General features: G+C 44.4%; 1 protein-coding gene across 3 annotated transcripts in view; it reads left to right on the forward strand.

Annotated features, from left to right (window-relative positions):
* Positions 1–16,778, forward strand: part of myot (myotilin) — a 38,061-nt gene extending 21,283 nt beyond the window's left edge. For all 3 annotated transcript variants that reach the window (XM_079631464.1, XM_079631465.1, XM_079631466.1), the window contains exons 9-17: positions 981–1,724; positions 2,046–2,190; positions 2,287–2,391; positions 3,528–3,565; positions 8,554–8,683; positions 9,276–9,483; positions 10,166–10,331; positions 10,529–10,662; positions 16,227–16,778. In XM_079631464.1, the coding sequence (XP_079487590.1) occupies positions 981–1,724; positions 2,046–2,190; positions 2,287–2,391; positions 3,528–3,565; positions 8,554–8,683; positions 9,276–9,483; positions 10,166–10,331; positions 10,529–10,662; positions 16,227–16,357 (1,801 nt within the window). In that variant the 3' untranslated portion in view covers positions 16,358–16,778. The remainder of the gene's footprint in view (positions 1–980; positions 1,725–2,045; positions 2,191–2,286; positions 2,392–3,527; positions 3,566–8,553; positions 8,684–9,275; positions 9,484–10,165; positions 10,332–10,528; positions 10,663–16,226) is intronic.
* Positions 16,779–16,898: the final 120 nt, after the last annotated feature.

A 16,898-nucleotide genomic window follows, 5' to 3' on the forward strand; every position in this document is an offset into this window, starting at 1 on the left:
AACACGTTCATTGTTGATCAGAATGGCACAGCTGTTATCGTTAAAATGTCTGTTTTATTTAATAAATATTTTGCTTAATTATTATTTTATACTTAAACCTTCCTTGGAAATAAAATAATATCAATATCAATATAAACCTGCTTTTAAGTTGAGAAGTGATTTCACCATCTCACATTTATACATTGTTCTAAATTATGTAATTTAGTGCATTTAGACCCTTATTCACAATGACCTCCAAAAAGGGTAACTGAGTGCCAGTGTAGCTGTAAATGAACTGCACCTGCCACGTCAGTCAGTCGCTGCCTCATAACACTTTTTTTAGCCGCATGACTTCCTCACAGGGACACACCAGCACCAGCATACAATGTTACGAACCACTGTCATGTTCATTCAAGGGTAAAAAAGATTATATAATGTAAATTATATTTATTTTTATTTGTACTTTAGGTTAAAGTTAGCATTAAATGGAAGTTGCAATATTTTTTTTTCCCTGTTGTTAAGTATATCCGTGTGAAATGGCTGAAACAAGAACAAATGTAGGGCGGGGCTTGATTTTGTCCATGGTGAATTGATTGGATGGTTGTGGTTTGCTATTGGTCGGTCACATGTGAGTGACAGGTCATCCAGTCTTTTTTGATTAATGATTATAAGTGCACATCAATTAAAAAAAAATCATGATATGCACATATAATAATAATTATAACAAACACATGTCCCACAAAAAAAACCCAGAATTGTCCATTTTGATTCCATGGTAACATTAATTCAGGAATAAATTAATATGTGTGAAAATCTCCACATGGCAACAACCGTTCATTTACATAAAGTTAAACTATACTTTGCTATACCATGGTCTCTGTCGCTCATGTCACTTTTGTTTGAATTCAGTAAATTAGGTCACTTGGCTGCAAATCATCAGTATGTGTGTGTCCATTTTTTTAAACCTGAATAACCCAAGCCAAATATTTAATTCCAAACAGGGTGCTGGAGTCTGGCTTCAACAAGGTTGAGTCTCCTGCAGACACAGAAGGCAAACAGAGTTCTGCCAGTCAGGTGGCTGAAGCTACACAGCTCTCCTCAATGATCAAACTTGATCCTCCACCGACGGGGGTTAAAAACAGTGTTCCACATCCATTCCTTTCCACCAGCAAGCTGAGTAAACCAGTGGAACCCAGAGCCAGTGCCATGAATGTGGCTGACCTGCCCAGCTTCTCACCATCACTTTACCCCCCCAGCGCCTTTAATTATGAGCGTCCTCGTCATTTCATTCAGTCCCTGCCCAGTCATCACACACCCGACAATGAGATCAACAAGCCGAACAATCTCAGCTGCCCAGCTTCAACCGCTGCGCCGTCAGTGAGCCCGACTCAGCCTGCAGCCACTCGCACATCAATGTGCTCCAGCATGACTTTGATTCCTAAAGCACGGGCTGCTCTGAACAGTGAGAATCTGTCACCAGCAGCTTTCCTATCATCTGTCCTGCCTTCACAGCCGAGGTCCCAGGCGAAATGCATTTCCATACCTCAATCGCCCTCTCCCAGGCGTTCCCCTCGATCACACAGCCCATCGCCAAAGGCCCAAGAACAAGCCCTGCCTCCTCTAAGTCAGTCACTGAATCCCGCTCCTTCAACTGTCCAGCCTCGGATATCTCCAAATTTCCTGAAAGCACCTGCTCCACCTCAACAGCCCCCACCTGTGTCTCAGATTACCTACACACCCAACATGTAAGTGTGTTATCACCGAAATTCTCTGAAATTTGAATTGCTATATTTCAAAATGTGCTCAGATATGCCAAGATATGTAATCAAAATTCAAACAATTCTCATCCAGAACTTCCAAGACCATATTGTCTGAGTGGTGTCATCCACATACAATTTGTAGCTCTCTGTCAATAGTTTTTATTTTACTTAAAGGGCTTTAAGAGAAACATCTGATACATTTTGATAAAGTTGATACTTTGAAATAGGAAATATAACTAAAATCTCAGAGCTTTAAAAGATCAAACTTTAAGCAATGCAAATTTCCCATGTGTTGTTTTTTCATAGCTTGCCAAAGCCGATCTTGAAGAAGACTGTTTCCCGACCAGCGTCTCGTGCCACAGATGAAGACATCCAGGGCTCAAAAGATGCTCTTATCCAAGACCTTGAAAAGAAGCTCCGAAACAAGGTTCCTCAACAAAGGAACAGTCAGGTATCTAAAGATTTTCCTGAGTTTCTGATCTGTCTATTGGTTAAAAAAAAGTGCTGCACTGAAAATCTAAGAATAAGTGCATTTTTGTCCTCACAGCTGAAGATGTCTTATGAGGAACGGATGGCTAGAAGATTGTTGGGTGCAGATAGTGCTGCCTCCGTATTTGATCTTGAAAACTCCTTCAGTTCACAGCCTGCAGAGGTATTGTCATTTTCAGTTATTGGATGTTTAAAGTAATTGACAAATACCAAGTCTCTGTGCAATCTAAGATGACTGTTCTATGGCTTTATTCACACAGCATCATGTTTGTATCACTTAGTACTGTGTTTATACACAGACAGTTGGATTAGGAAAGAGATCCTCACCCCTCCACGACACCCTGAAGGGCCTTCCAATTCTTAGCATAATCAGAATAATTTAAATTGGATGTATACGGGAGTGAAGAGGTTTGCTCGGTCATGTAAACATTGATTATTGAGAATAATTGCATTATTTGAGCACATGTAAACATAGTCATTCCCTTAGTGACTTAACCTCTCTCGGTGATGGCCAATTGACCTCTACTTTGGCTTCCTCATTGAAAGGAGAGCAGGAATCAATCACCTGATTAAAGTGGGCAGGATTAAGGCAAAGTATAAAGGCCTGGGTATATTTAATTTTTCATGTTCAATAATTTACGTTGCTTTCATACTCAATTGACTGAGAGTGGATGGATGCGCACAGTAACGAGTCAGTGTCGTAAACAGTTTTTGGAACCATTTGCAAAGTTTATTACATTCATAAATGGAACTAAGTCCAAACTCAATCCAATAATCAACGTAATATTCTAGGACTCAAAGACTTAAAGACAAGGAGATCAATCCAAACAACACTGTAACATATGCCTTCAAAAGACGAAATGCTATGCAGTGACAATGAATGTATACCCTCAGTGCTCATGATCTGTGCATGTGAACAAGCTGAAGTTTCTTATATAGAATCCATGTCACATGATTAATATTACAGTATACTTAAATAATGCCACAAGCAAAGCTAAAACACCTGGTATTCAAGAGTGGCAGTCTATGCTGCTATACTTTGTTCCCATTTGTTCCCATCACTCTAGTTGTCTAAACCAGGAATTCTCTAAGCCAAAGCAAATAGATAACAGCCTCTCCGTGGGCCTAAAATAGCATGTGTACAATCCATGTTCTCTTCAGCTATCCTGTTCATCATGATGCTATTATTATAATACCACATGTGTACATACACTATAAGGCCTCAATTCCCTTAGTTTGTCTGTCTATCTTATGTTTAATGTTATTCAAAATACATTATTATATGCACTATTCTAACAGCCAGGGTCTCCAGAAGATCACCATCCTGGAGGAATATGGTAAATGTCATATTGCATCAGGAGTATCAGTTTGGAGTTTGGATCTGAAGTTCATGAGTGCATGTACACCTAACAGTTCTGACACCTGAATGAATACTGGCTGACATTTGTGAATGCAATAAATATTGATTGACAGTAACACTTGATGGTTCCCTTTAGACATTCTGTTGACTAGAAGTAGCCTACCTATAAGTCAACTAACTCTCACTAGATTATTAGTTGACGGTCTGCTTAATATCTGCTATCAATTTATTTTGATGCTCCCCAACAGATATTCTGCTGACTACAAGTAACTTTGCAAGTACATCATATCAACTTATTTTACTAACCCTAATCTAACAGTCTACTAATACTCTAAGGTGAGTTAGTTTACATGTAGGAGCAACATTACTTATAGTCAGCAGACTGTCTTAAGGGGACCATCAAAATGATCAAAGAGTAACCTGAATGACTTTTCTGGCACAAGCCGAGACACACACATTGGTACTTCTTGTAGGTGATCGTCTATTGCCCAGACTGTGCAATCCAACCGACATTGTATTGCGGGAAGCTGACTGATTGTATTGACTTTCTGACAAAAGTGGATGCTGGGAATTGAAAGTGCAAGGTGTCATATTACTCTGAGAACTAACTTACGCACACTGGAGGGGAACGTAACTGGCGACAGGGATAGCTTAGCTTACAGAAATATAATATATAAAACTGACTTTTGAATATTTGGCTTACCAGTGACACAATATATACTGCACATGTAGTGTATTTTTAGTGCATACTGAGTGTCAGGATCCCACAATGTACCCATTCGTTCCAGCTGATGCTTCACGTCTTATTGCCTGTATCCACTTTTGTCTCCTTAAACGCTTGTTTTTTGGGGTTGACATCTTATAAAAACTTATTTCTGTTTTTTTTTTAGTTTGCTTGCTGTACACCTTGTCACATAGCAGCTTTTAGACATTGTCTTGTTTTTGTTATAAGTCAGAAATGACAAGGAGGCAGCGTCACGCAATACAAAGTTACTGGAGACGGTGGACGTGGTTTTCAGATTATGACGTGTGTCACTCTGTCTCTATAGGCCTAAAATAGTTCAGAAATAATAATATTTGTCCTTGCTCAACATAATGATTTTATTTGGTTGTATTTCTGTTCCATTCAGTTAATTTCATATAGAGCCCCTAAAGGGATATGGTGAAGGAAAAAAATATGAGATGGAGGAAAAATTATTTGTCAATGCTTTTGCTTTCTCTCACAAATGTTTTGCATTCCTTCGAGAAACTCTACGTTCACTCGCAAAGAGCTCAAATTTTTTTGCGAGTGAATGCAAAGTTTCTAGGGGGAATGCAAAGTTTCTCGGGGGAACGCAAAGTTTCTCGGGGGAACGCAAAGTTTCTAGGGAACGCAAAGTTTCTCGGGGGAACGCAAAGTTTCTCAGGGGAACGCAAAGTTTCTAGGGAACGCAAAGTTTCTAGGGAGAACGCAAAGTATCTAGGGGGAACGCAAAGTAGAGCCCTGCACGGGCCTCAAATCTAGGCCCTAGCCCGGCCCTGGCCCGAGACGCTCAGGCCCTAGCCCGGCCCTGGCCCGAGACGCTCAGGCCCTAGCCCGGCCCTGGCCCGAGACGCTCAGGCCCTAGCCCGGCCCGTGTCCGACAGCTCATCAGAATTATCAGCCCGAGACCGACCCGAGCCCGTTTTTTTTTTTTTTTTTTTTTTTTTTTTTTTTTTATATAGGCTACATGTAGCCTGGTCTAGGGCAAACTAACTATTTGCAGCCATTAAAATAGTTCCGTTTTGTTAGTTATGTTTCTTTTCATTTCTTTATTAAGTTAATTTAGACAAATGTTCGGTTTCTTTTTGTTTTTTTATTGACGACCAAGCAGCCGACAGCGAGTTAAACATGTTTGATCCATTTAGCCTCTCAAATCAACACTTTACTTGGCTACAATAAAATCCATAAAACACCTTAAGCATATCACACATAGACAGTTAGCCTATAGTTTAAACGTTTATTATCATTTTTTAAAAGCTGAGGCAAACTGCTCTGCTGCTCACAGTGGCAACAGCGCTCGCAAACGAAATGAGCTATAGCCTCTAAACAAATCAAATAAATGGCATTAAATTAAAAACAAACATGCACATTATCTTACCTCAAAAATCAAGTCTTCACTACAGAACATGGCCATTCTTATTTCCAATAGTTTCCAACAGACTGATGAAAATAAAGTCGTTTTCAAACGAAAGCCAACAAGACAGCCCCCTAACACGGCTAAGAACAGTTACAGAGCATCGTGAAGAAAAATCAAAGCATCCACAGTGGAAGGTTTTAATCCAGTCGTACTTTTTTCTTGAACTATTCCAGCTGCGCTGAAGTCACGCTCGCTATACTTCTGCTGCTGGCGGGGACACTAAAAACAGCGAGCTGGTCGCGCAAATCTTGGGTCGCGCCGCCGGGAAACCTGTGTGCGTGCGTGTGTGTGTGTGTGCGCGAGCGCGAGCAGACTGTCATGTGTCAGTCATATGTCAGTGTGATAGGTTTAAAACGTCTTTCTATGTTTGTTTTTCCATCGTCAACTTCTCATATTTAATTTTAATACATGTCAAAAATAGGCTATAAAAAGAAGGATAAGCCTAAAACAGGCCCGAGGCCCGGCCCGCGTGTGAACTATGACGTGCAAATTGGCCCGAAGCCCGGCCCTAGGGGCGTAAATAAGTCGGGGCCCGTCGGGCTCGGGCTGAAATGCAGGGCTCTAACGCAAAGTTTCTAGGGGGAATGCAAAGTTTCTCAGGGGAATGCAAAGTTTCTAGGGGGAACGCAAAGTTTCTAGTGGGAACGCAAATTATCTAGGGGGAACGCAAAGTTTCTAGGGGGAATGCAAAGTATCTAGGGGGAATGCACAGTTTCTCGGGGGAACGCAAATTATCTAGGGGGAACGCAAATTTTCTCGGGGTACGCAAAGTATCTAGGGGGAACGCAAATTTTCTCAGGGTACGCAAAGTATCTAGGGGGAACGCACAGTTTCTCGGGGGAACGCAAAGTTTCTACGGGGAATGCAAAGTTTCTCAGGGGGAACGCAAAGTTTCTTGGGGGAAAGCAAAGTTTCTTGGGGGAACGCAAAGTTTCTAGGGGGAACGCACAGTTTCTCGGGGGAACGCAAAGTTTCTCGGGGGAACACAAAGTTTCTCAGGGGAACACAAAGTTTCTCGGGGGAACGCAAAGTTTCTAGGGGGAACGCAAAGTTTCTAGTGGGAACACAAAGTTTTTCCTGGGGGAACACAAAGTTTCTTGGGGGAACACAAAGTTTCTTGGGGGAACACAACGTTTCTTGGGGGAATACAAAGTTTCTTGGGGGAACACAAAGTTTCTTGGGGGAACACAAAGTTTCTTGGGGGAATGCAAAGTATCTAGGGTGAATGTAAAGTTTCTAGGGGGAACGCAAAGTTTCTTGGGGGAACGCAAAGTTTCTAGGGGGAATGCAAAGTATCTAGGGGGAACGCACAGTTTCTCGGGGGAACGCAAATTATCTCGGGGTACGCAAAGTATCTAGGGGGAACGCACAGTTTCTCGGGGGAATGCAAAGTTTCTAGGGGGAACGCAAAGTTTCTAGGGGGAATGCAAAGTATCTAGGGGGAATGCAAAGTTTCTCAGGGGGAACGCAAAGTTTCTAGGGGGAACGCAAAGTTTCTAGTGGGAACACAAAGTTTCTTGGGGGAACACAAAGTTTCTTGGGGGAACACAAAGTTTCTTGGGGGAACACAACGTTTCTTGGGGGAATACAAAGTTTCTTGGGGGAACACAAAGTTTCTTGGGGGAATGCAAAGTATCTAGGGTGAATGTAAAGTTTCTAGGGGGAACGCAAAGTTTCTTGGGGGAACGCAAAGTTTCTAGGGGGAATGCAAAGTATCTAGGGGGAACGCACAGTTTCTCGGGGGAACGCAAATTATCTCGGGGTACGCAAAGTATCTAGGGGGAACGCACAGTTTCTCGGGGGAATGCAAAGTTTCTAGGGGGAACGCAAAGTTTCTAGGGGGAACGCAAAGTTTCTAGGGGGAATGCAAAGTTTCTAGGGGGAACGCAAATTTTCTCGGGGTACGCAAAGTATCTAGGGGGAACGCACAGTTTCTCGGGGGAACGCAAAGTTTCTAGGGGGAACGCAAATTTTCTCAGGGTACGCAAAGTATCTAGGGGGAACGCACAGTTTCTCGGGGGAATACAAAGTTTCTTGGGGGAACACAAAGTTTCTTGGGGGAACACAAAGTTTCTAGGGGGAATGCAAAGTATCTAGGGGGAACGCACAGTTTCTCGGGGGAACGCAAATTATCTAGGGGGAACGCAAATTTTCTCGGGGTACGCAAAGTATCTAGGGGGAACGCACAGTTTCTCGGGGGAACGCAAAGTTTCTAGGGGGAACGCAAATTTTCTCAGGGTACGCAAAGTATCTAGGGGGAACGCACAGTTTCTCGGGGGAACGCAAAGTTTCTACGGGGAATGCAAAGTTTCTCAGGGGGAACGCAAAGTTTCTTGGGGGAAAGCAAAGTTTCTCGGGGGAACGCAAAGTTTCTAGGGGGAACGCACAGTTTCTCGGGGAACGCAAAGTTTCTCGGGGGAACACAAAGTATCTAGGGGGAACGCACAGTTTCTCGGGGGAACACAAAGATTCTCAGGGGAACGGAAAGTTTCTCAGGGGAACGCAAAGTTTCTAGAGGGAACGCAAAGTTTCTAGGGGGAACACAAAGTTTCTTGGGGGAACACAAAGTTTCTTGGGGGAACGCAAAGTTTCTTGGGGGAACGCAAAGTTTCTTGGGGGAACACAACGTTTCTTGGGGAAACACAACGTTTCTTGGGGAAACACAAAGTTTCTTGGGGGAATGCAAAGTATCTAGGGTGAATGCAAAGTTTCTCGGGGAACGCAAAATGCTTATTCTTTTCCCTCCCATCTCATATTTTTCACTATGTCCCTTTAGGGGCTGCATAAATTTCCATTGTTTGTGCAGGTCCAGAAGAAATCGTTCTGCAGGGGACAGTGCAGAGACCACCCAAGAGAAGTGTTTTGCTCCTCGTTTTATTCAAGTGCCACAAGATCTTACTGTTGAAGAGGGACGATTCTGCAGGATTGATTTTAAGGTAGGGATGAAACAGTTTGACGATAAACCATGATAAAATTTCCCGACGGTTAGTATTTCGGTTTCATATTTTAATTATCATTAAAACTGTAGCTATTTAATTATCGCGATTTGAAAAACTAGCTGTAACCACCGTTCAGTTAGCAACAGTTTCACACAGCGCAGGTTTTGTGTGAAAACATGATGGAAGGCAGAGTGCTGAGAAAAATTATATGAAAGATAAATTAATGATTGAATTAATTATATGACTGTATCTCTTAGGAGGAACCGACTGTCTTTAGAAAAGTTTTGATGGCAATAAAGATAGATGCAAAGATAGGTGGAGCCTAACAGAGGCTAACTACAATTGTAATAAAAATGGTGTGTTAACGTCATTTTCATGTGATTACAGCTTGTAAAAAAGAGTTTATGACCTCATAGAGATTATAATTACAGCTTGTAAAATGGGAATTTTCTGAGATCTCCTACTTGCACCATGAAGGGCTCCGAACAGAACGTTACATATTGTCATCTCGAGACTACGGTCATTACAACATGGTGTGAACACAGCATTTGTACACCAACTTTTTGTTTTTACTTCTTTTTTCCTGTAGGTTGTTGGTTTGCCAACCCCAGATATTTCTTGGTATCTGGATGGGAAACCCATTCGACCGGATGATTACCATAAGATGCTGGTGTGTGAGAAAAGTGTCCACTCCTTCATTATTGAGATAGTGACCATTCATCATGCTGGTGTATATGAATGTGTAGCAAAGAACCGTGCTGGAGAGAGCCACTTCTCCGTGCACTTGGATGTGATTGGTGAGCAGTCTTTTCTTACCTGTATAACATTAAGAGTAAAGTTATATCTTCTCTAATAGTGTGCTAATGTATAATTTCAGTGTTTTTTTTTAAATAAAGTGCTTTGTGAAAGTATTCATATCCTTTCAATGTTTCACATTGTCATGTTGCAACCTTATGCTAAAATGCTTTATTTTTTTTCACATACATTTGCATACACTGCCTTTCCAAATCACGTCCAATCATGTTCAGTGCCACAGAAAAGGGTTTGAATGCTTATGCAATATAATTATTAGATTTTTTACTAAATTTGCAATGTTTTCACAAATCAAATTTTTGCTTTGTCATTATGGGTTATAGAGTGTAGTTTGATGTAAAAACAAAAACAAAAACAAAACAAAAAAAAACATTTAAAGCATTATAGATTCAGGTTGCAACATGCAACAAAATCGAGGGGAAAAAATACTTCTGCAAGGCAAACATTTTCTAGTCATTTTATCAGATGATGGAATGTTTGATCATTTTGATCATGATTTGTTTGTATTTGTGCATTGGTATCTACCCTGAATATTAAACAATAACCAGTCTTACCTAATACAACATAATTACATGCAACACAATACATTAGTGACCACCGTTCCACAGACATTATATGACAGGATGATTGTGAAAATACATGTAACTGTTGACTGTATCTCCGCAGCTCACGAACAGTTGTGTCCTCCCACATTTGTGGTGAAGATGAGAAACTCTCGAGCTCTGGAGGGAGACGGCGTCAGGCTCGAGTGTAAGGTGACTGCGTCTCCAACCCCTCAGCTGTACTGGAAGAAAGACAAGGAAATGCTGCGGATTGACCCTATGAGAATGAGGTCTGTGTCACCATTATGGACACTTATTTTGATCTTCTGTTTTGTTTCCCTTAGTTCCTAAACAGTATCCCTGCCCTGTTTCCTTCGTTTCTGAATATGTCCTTATTTGTTCCTATGGTGTCTGTACAGTAAATGATAGTTTAGATGAAAGCTTCATAAAGCAGTCTCTGTTGACATTTGCATGTTTGGTCTGTCAGTCTTTCTCAGGACAGTTCAGGAAAGCAGTGCCTGGTCATCGATCCGGTGATAAAGTCTGATGCAGGCTGGTACACTGTATCCGCCATTAATGAAGCGGGAATGTCCACATGCAATGCCAGGCTGGATGTGGCCAGTAAGTGCACGTACTCTCTTTACCTTTTTATCTTGAGACTTGTTCGAAAATTTGTGAATCAGTATTATTTCGCTTTTTTCTTAACTTTTGCTTAGACTTTTGCATTGGCATTGTAAAACATTATTTATCGATAAAGTTAAAAAGTGCCTAAGGATTTGTAAATTGTATAGGAAGGTGCTGTAAATGGTCACCATTTCTTTTCCATTTTTAATCACATTTTACATAGCCCAGTTTGACAAATTAATTTATAAAAGTACAAACATTCCAAGTTGTCTTTCATTTAAAGGCGCAGTAAGTGATTCTGAGAAACACTTGATATTTGATATTGAGTTCACACGTACATGAAATCAGATATAGTAAATTTATGCTTATTTGGCGTGCTGTCCGGGGGAAATTTGGCCCGAACCCAGAGTGCTCCCCCTCCTAGACTGGGATAGAGCACCAGCCAAGAGTGAGGCAATGGGGTGGTGGAGGGATGCTGTGAAACTGTCATGGGACATCGGTGAGGGAAGGCTATATTTATACCGGCTTCCTCTTGTGCTGATTGGTTGATTACCTGAACGTGCTCCTCCCGAACTTTGTTACATAAAACTTTTGAAATCGACACTCAAAAAAATTCCCTCCCTTCATTGCTCCGGCCCTGAAATAACGAACATGCTATGCAACACAAGCAGCGATCAACGAAGGCCGGAGTATATTTCATTTTCTGCGTTCCCTCTCCAAGTGTACTTCTTTGGCCGTGAGTGTGGAAAGACACAAGTGGTGTTCACTGCAGAGCCAAATGACATCCAGTTCCCCTCTCTAGATGTAATGGGTGGAGCTTGACCTTGTCCAGCTCTGCCTCTGTGGATCTAATGGGTGGAGTTATGTTTTGCGATAGGGTTATTGGTAGGCTTAAAAAAATGGTGGGACCATGTAGCTCCACCCATTACGTCCAGCGAGGGGGAGCTGGACATCAAGTGCCACCCATTGGGTCTGCAGTGAACAGCCTTTTGAAAACCGTGTTAGGCGTGTGCGTGTAACCGGTCCTACTCAACCCGCGCCGAGCGGGATTCGAACAGTGGGCGCTGTCGTAGGCGGCGGGCGCTCTATCAAGAAGGCTAAAGACCGCAACCTCTAGCGTTAGTCGCTGGTGCGCCTCTTGAGATCAGGGGAGTGAGGTTTACACGCACAGCTCTTATCTAGTGAACACTATCTAGTGGACTTTGTTTTCAAGCGCTTCAATCACTCGCACATGTGCTGTTGTAAGCGCACTATTCGCGAGAACACAAAAACTGGGCTGCACGCGGATGGTGTGCGCGGACATCCACAACACTTCTGATGACAAAAACTGACATAAATTATGTGCACGGACCATTCAAGTATATAGCTGCAGACCAGAGAAATCCAAAACAGGGCGTCAACTCGAAAAAAGTTCCAGTCTCCACATGCAAAGACTTTCACTTCCAACAAATGAATTTACATTTCAAAATAAAAGTTCATAAATGAAACAGTTTTTTGCTGAAAGATGAATCTTACGTAAAATTTTGGCATAGTTAAATACCGTTATAAAACATGACATATCAATAAATATGCTGGTATAAATACAAATATTAAACATTTTCTGGACCATGGAGCATGTAGCCAGTGGCGTTCGGACAGGGCCGATGGGACCTCTAGTCTCCCCAAATTTGAAGCTCTGGTTCCTCACCCCCTAACCAAGATATTAGCGAGATAAGTTCACAAAGAAAGATCTTTATCATTGGTCACAAAAGCTGTCTGTCAGGGTGTGGGAAAGGGTTAGGGGTCAGTTTCTGTTGTAGTAATTCACCTTTCTGCACGCCCATTACTCTGACCTTCAGCTATCCCCGTCTCCAGGCGGAGGCATTTTAGCACTGTCAGCAGCATTGAGAGGAGACAGAGTTTTGCAGTGGAACATCAACAACAACAACAGCATATCTTGGTTGATGTGAAACAGCAAAACCAAAGTTACTCACGTATCAAGCAGAACCAGAGTAACTTTGGTGTCCGTTTGCAGGCCTTCCTGCTTAGGTCTCTTTCAATATTAGGTAGCTTTTCCAATATTAATGCAGATCCTAGTTCTTGCCTTATAACAATTATTTTTCCAGTTATATTCCTCTGACCTATTCTTCTTTGGTAATATCTCAGCTTTCAACAGTCTTTCTACAAATGTCCCGCTTGCTCACTCTCTCTCCTCCCCATAATGAGTGGACACGCCCCCTACTGCTGATAGGCTCACTCTCCTCCCGCATAATGAGTGGACACGCCCCCTACTGCTGATAGGCTCACTCTCTCTCCTCCCCGATCATGTTTGTACACGCCCCCTACTGCTGATAGGCTCACTCTCTCTCCTCCCCATAATGAGTGGACACGCCCCCTACTGCTGATAGGCTCACTCTCTCTCCTCCCCATAATGAGTGGACACGCCCTCTACTGCTGATAGGCTCACTCTCTCTCCTCCCCATCATGAGTGGACACGCCCCCTACTGCTGATAGGCTCACTCTCTCTCCTCCCCCATCATGAGTGGACACCCCCTACTGCTGATAGGCTCACTCTCTCTCCTCCCCCATCATGTGTGGACACGCCCCCTACTGCTGATAGGCTCACTCTCTCTCGTCCCCGATCATGTTTGTACACGTCCCCTACTGCTGATAGGCTCACTCTCTCTCCTCCCCCATCATGTGTGGACACACCCCCTACTGCTGATAGGCTCACTCTCTCTCCTCCCCCATCATGAGTGGACACGCCCCCTACAACTGATAGGCTCACTCTCTCTCCTCCCCCATCATGAGTGGACACGCCCCTACTGCTGATAGGCTCACTCTCTCTCCTCCCCCATAATGAGTGGACACGCCCCCTACTGCTGATAGGCTCACTCTCTCTCCTCCCCCATAATGAGTGGACACGCCCCCTACTGCTGATAGGCTCACTCTCTCTCCTCCCCATCATGAGTGGACACGCCCCCTACTGCTGATAGGCTCACTCTCTCTCCTCCCCCATCATGAGTGGACACGCCCCTACTGCTGATAGGCTCACTCTCTCTCCTCCCCCATCATGTGTGGACACGCCCCCTACTGCTGATAGGCTCACTCTCTCTCGTCCCCGATCATGTTTGTACACGTCCCCTACTGCTGATAGGCTCACTCTCTCTCCTCCCCCATCATGTGTGGACACACCCCCTACTGCTGATAGGCTCACTCTCTCTCCTCCCCCATAATGAGTGGACACGCCCCCTACTGCTGATAGGCTCACTCTCTCTCCTCCCCCATCATGTGTGGACACGCCCCCTACTGCTGATAGGCTCACTCTCTCTCGTCCCCGATCATGTTTGTACACGTCCCCTACTGCTGATAGGCTCACTCTCTCTCCTCCCCCATCATGTGTGGACACACCCCCTACTGCTGATAGGCTCACTCTCTCTCCTCCCCCATCATGAGTGGACACGCCCCCTACAACTGATAGGCTCACTCTCTCTCCTCCCCCATCATGAGTGGACACGCCCCTACTGCTGATAGGCTCACTCTCTCTCCTCCCCCATAATGAGTGGACACGCCCCCTACTGCTGATAGGCTCACTCTCTCTCCTCCCCATCATGAGTGGACACGCCCCCTACTGCTGATAGGCTCACTCTCTCTCCTCCCCCATCATGAGTGGACACGCCCCTACTGCTGATAGGCTCACTCTCTCTCCTCCCCCATCATGTGTGGACACGCCCCCTACTGCTGATAGGCTCACTCTCTCTCGTCCCCGATCATGTTTGTACACGTCCCCTACTGCTGATAGGCTCACTCTCTCTCCTCCCCCATCATGTGTGGACACACCCCCTACTGCTGATAGGCTCACTCTCTCTCCTCCCCCATCATGAGTGGACACGCCCCCTACAACTGATAGGCTCACTCTCTCTCCTCCCCCATCATGAGTGGACACGCCCCTACTGCTGATAGGCTCACTCTCTCTCCTCCCCCATCATGAGTGGACACGCCCCCTACTGCTGATAGGCTCACTCTCTCTCCTCCCCCATCATGAGTGGACACGCCCCCTACTGCTGATAGGCTCACTCTCTCTCCTCCCCCATAATGAGTGGACACGCCCCCTACTGATGATAGGCTCACTCTCTCTCCTCCCCCATAATGAGTGGACACGCCCCCTACTGCTGATAGGCTCACTCTCTCTCCTCCCCCATAATGAGTGGACACGCCCCCTACTGCTGATAGGCTCACTCTCTCTCCTCCCCCACCATGAGTGGACACGCCCCCTACTGCTGATAGGCTCACTCTCTCTCCTCCCCCATAATGAGTGGACACGCCCCCTACTGCTGATAGGCTCACTCTCTCTCCTCCCCCATAATGAGTGGACACGCCCCCTACTGCTGATAGGCTCACTCTCTCTCCTCCCCCATAATGAGTGGACACGCCCCCTACTGCTGATAGGCTCACTCTCTCTCCTCCCCATAATGAGTGGACTCGCCCCCTACTGCTGATAGGCTCACTCTCTCTCCTCCCCATAATGAGTGGACATGCCCCCTACTGCTGATAGGCTCACTCTCTCTCCTCCCCATCATGAGTGGACACGCCCCCTACTGCTGATAGGCTCACTCTCTCTCCTCCCCCATCATGAGTGGACACGCCCCTACTGCTGATAGGCTCACTCTCTCTCCTCCCCCATCATGTTTGGACACGCCCCCTACTGCTGATAGGCTCACTCTCTCTCGTCCCCGATCATGTTTGTACACGTCCCCTACTGCTGATAGGCTCACTCTCTCTCCTCCCCCATCATGTGTGGACACACCCCCTACTGCTGATAGGCTCACTCTCTCTCCTCCCCCATCATGTTTGGACACGCCCCCTACTGCTGATAGGCTCACTCTCTCTCGTCCCCGATCATGTTTGTACACGTCCCCTACTGCTGATAGGCTCACTCTCTCTCCTCCCCCATCATGTGTGGACACACCCCCTACTGCTGATAGGCTCACTCTCTCTCCTCCCCCATCATGAGTGGACACACCCCTACTGCTGATAGGCTCACTCTCTCTCCTCCCCCATCATGAGTGGACACGCCCCCACTGCTGATAGGCTCACTCTCTCTCCTCCCCCATAATGAGTGGACACGCCCCCTACTGCTGATAGGCTCACTCTCTCTCCTCCCCCATAATGAGTGGACACGCCCCCTACTGCTGATAGGCTACGCTACAGGATTGTTTTGGTACTCGGTCCAAGCCACTCTGTTTTTCTCTTATTATTTACAGTCAGGTTTGTGTACAAACACAATATTTTTTCAGCACAAACACAGAACAGACATCTAGCAAAATTTCACAAAATAGTTTTTTTGGGTGTTGATTTCGTTTTTTTACAGCACCTCTCAGAAATCGCTTACTGCACCTTTAATGTGATCTCATAAGATTGCATGTTTAAAATTAGTAAAATGTTGTTTCAAATATTTTTAGATACATACTGCAGAATAGCATGTTATCTAGTCAAATATTGAATTATTTTATTTTACCCTGAATTTTCCAGTTTATTGCTTTGTCTCTCAGCCCTAAATAGCAATGCCTATTTTCTTCTAGCTCGAATGAACAAGACTACCCCTCCTGCCAGATCGATGAAAAGCTTTCCCATCGTAAGCCAGTTCTCCACGCTGAGCACCGAGCCTCGTCCTCGCCACACCGCCCCTCTGTACGAGAGTGAGGAACTGTAGACGCCGCTGGACTCGTGCAGACGGGCATCTGGAGACATTCTGCAGGATATGTCTCTGTAAATGACCCAGTTAGTGTAGTCCTTCTATCAGTCGAATTCACTTTAGCCAGTGCCTCTGACGTTTTCCCAAGGAATGATTGGAAAAAGTTTACTATTCCAGTGGAATCAATAGCCTCGTCCCAACACATGACTTTACTGCTACACTAGTTCTGTTTGCCTGGTTAGAAAAATGGATGATGACCAGTTTCATGTAAAGCTACATATTTATGAACCCCCTATACAAGGAAACATGTATCTTTTTTGTTTATTTTGTTTCAGTTTTACATAAATTAGAATAATGCCTTGATTTCTTTATCATCTGTAATGTGTGTTGATGTAACGTTTCTCAGCTGTGGAAGCTGAATATAGTGTGTGTGCAGCGTCGTCTCTGATACACTCTGACGTACACTATGATGTTATATGTTTTGAAAAGGAAATTTTTGCTACTAGAACAAAGGATATGGTCAAATATATTGATTACAGTCCAGAACACAATTTCATTT

This window comes from Phoxinus phoxinus, assembly GCF_949152265.1.
Source record: "Phoxinus phoxinus genome assembly, chromosome: 12".
Lineage (NCBI taxonomy): Eukaryota > Metazoa > Chordata > Actinopteri > Cypriniformes > Leuciscidae > Phoxinus > Phoxinus phoxinus.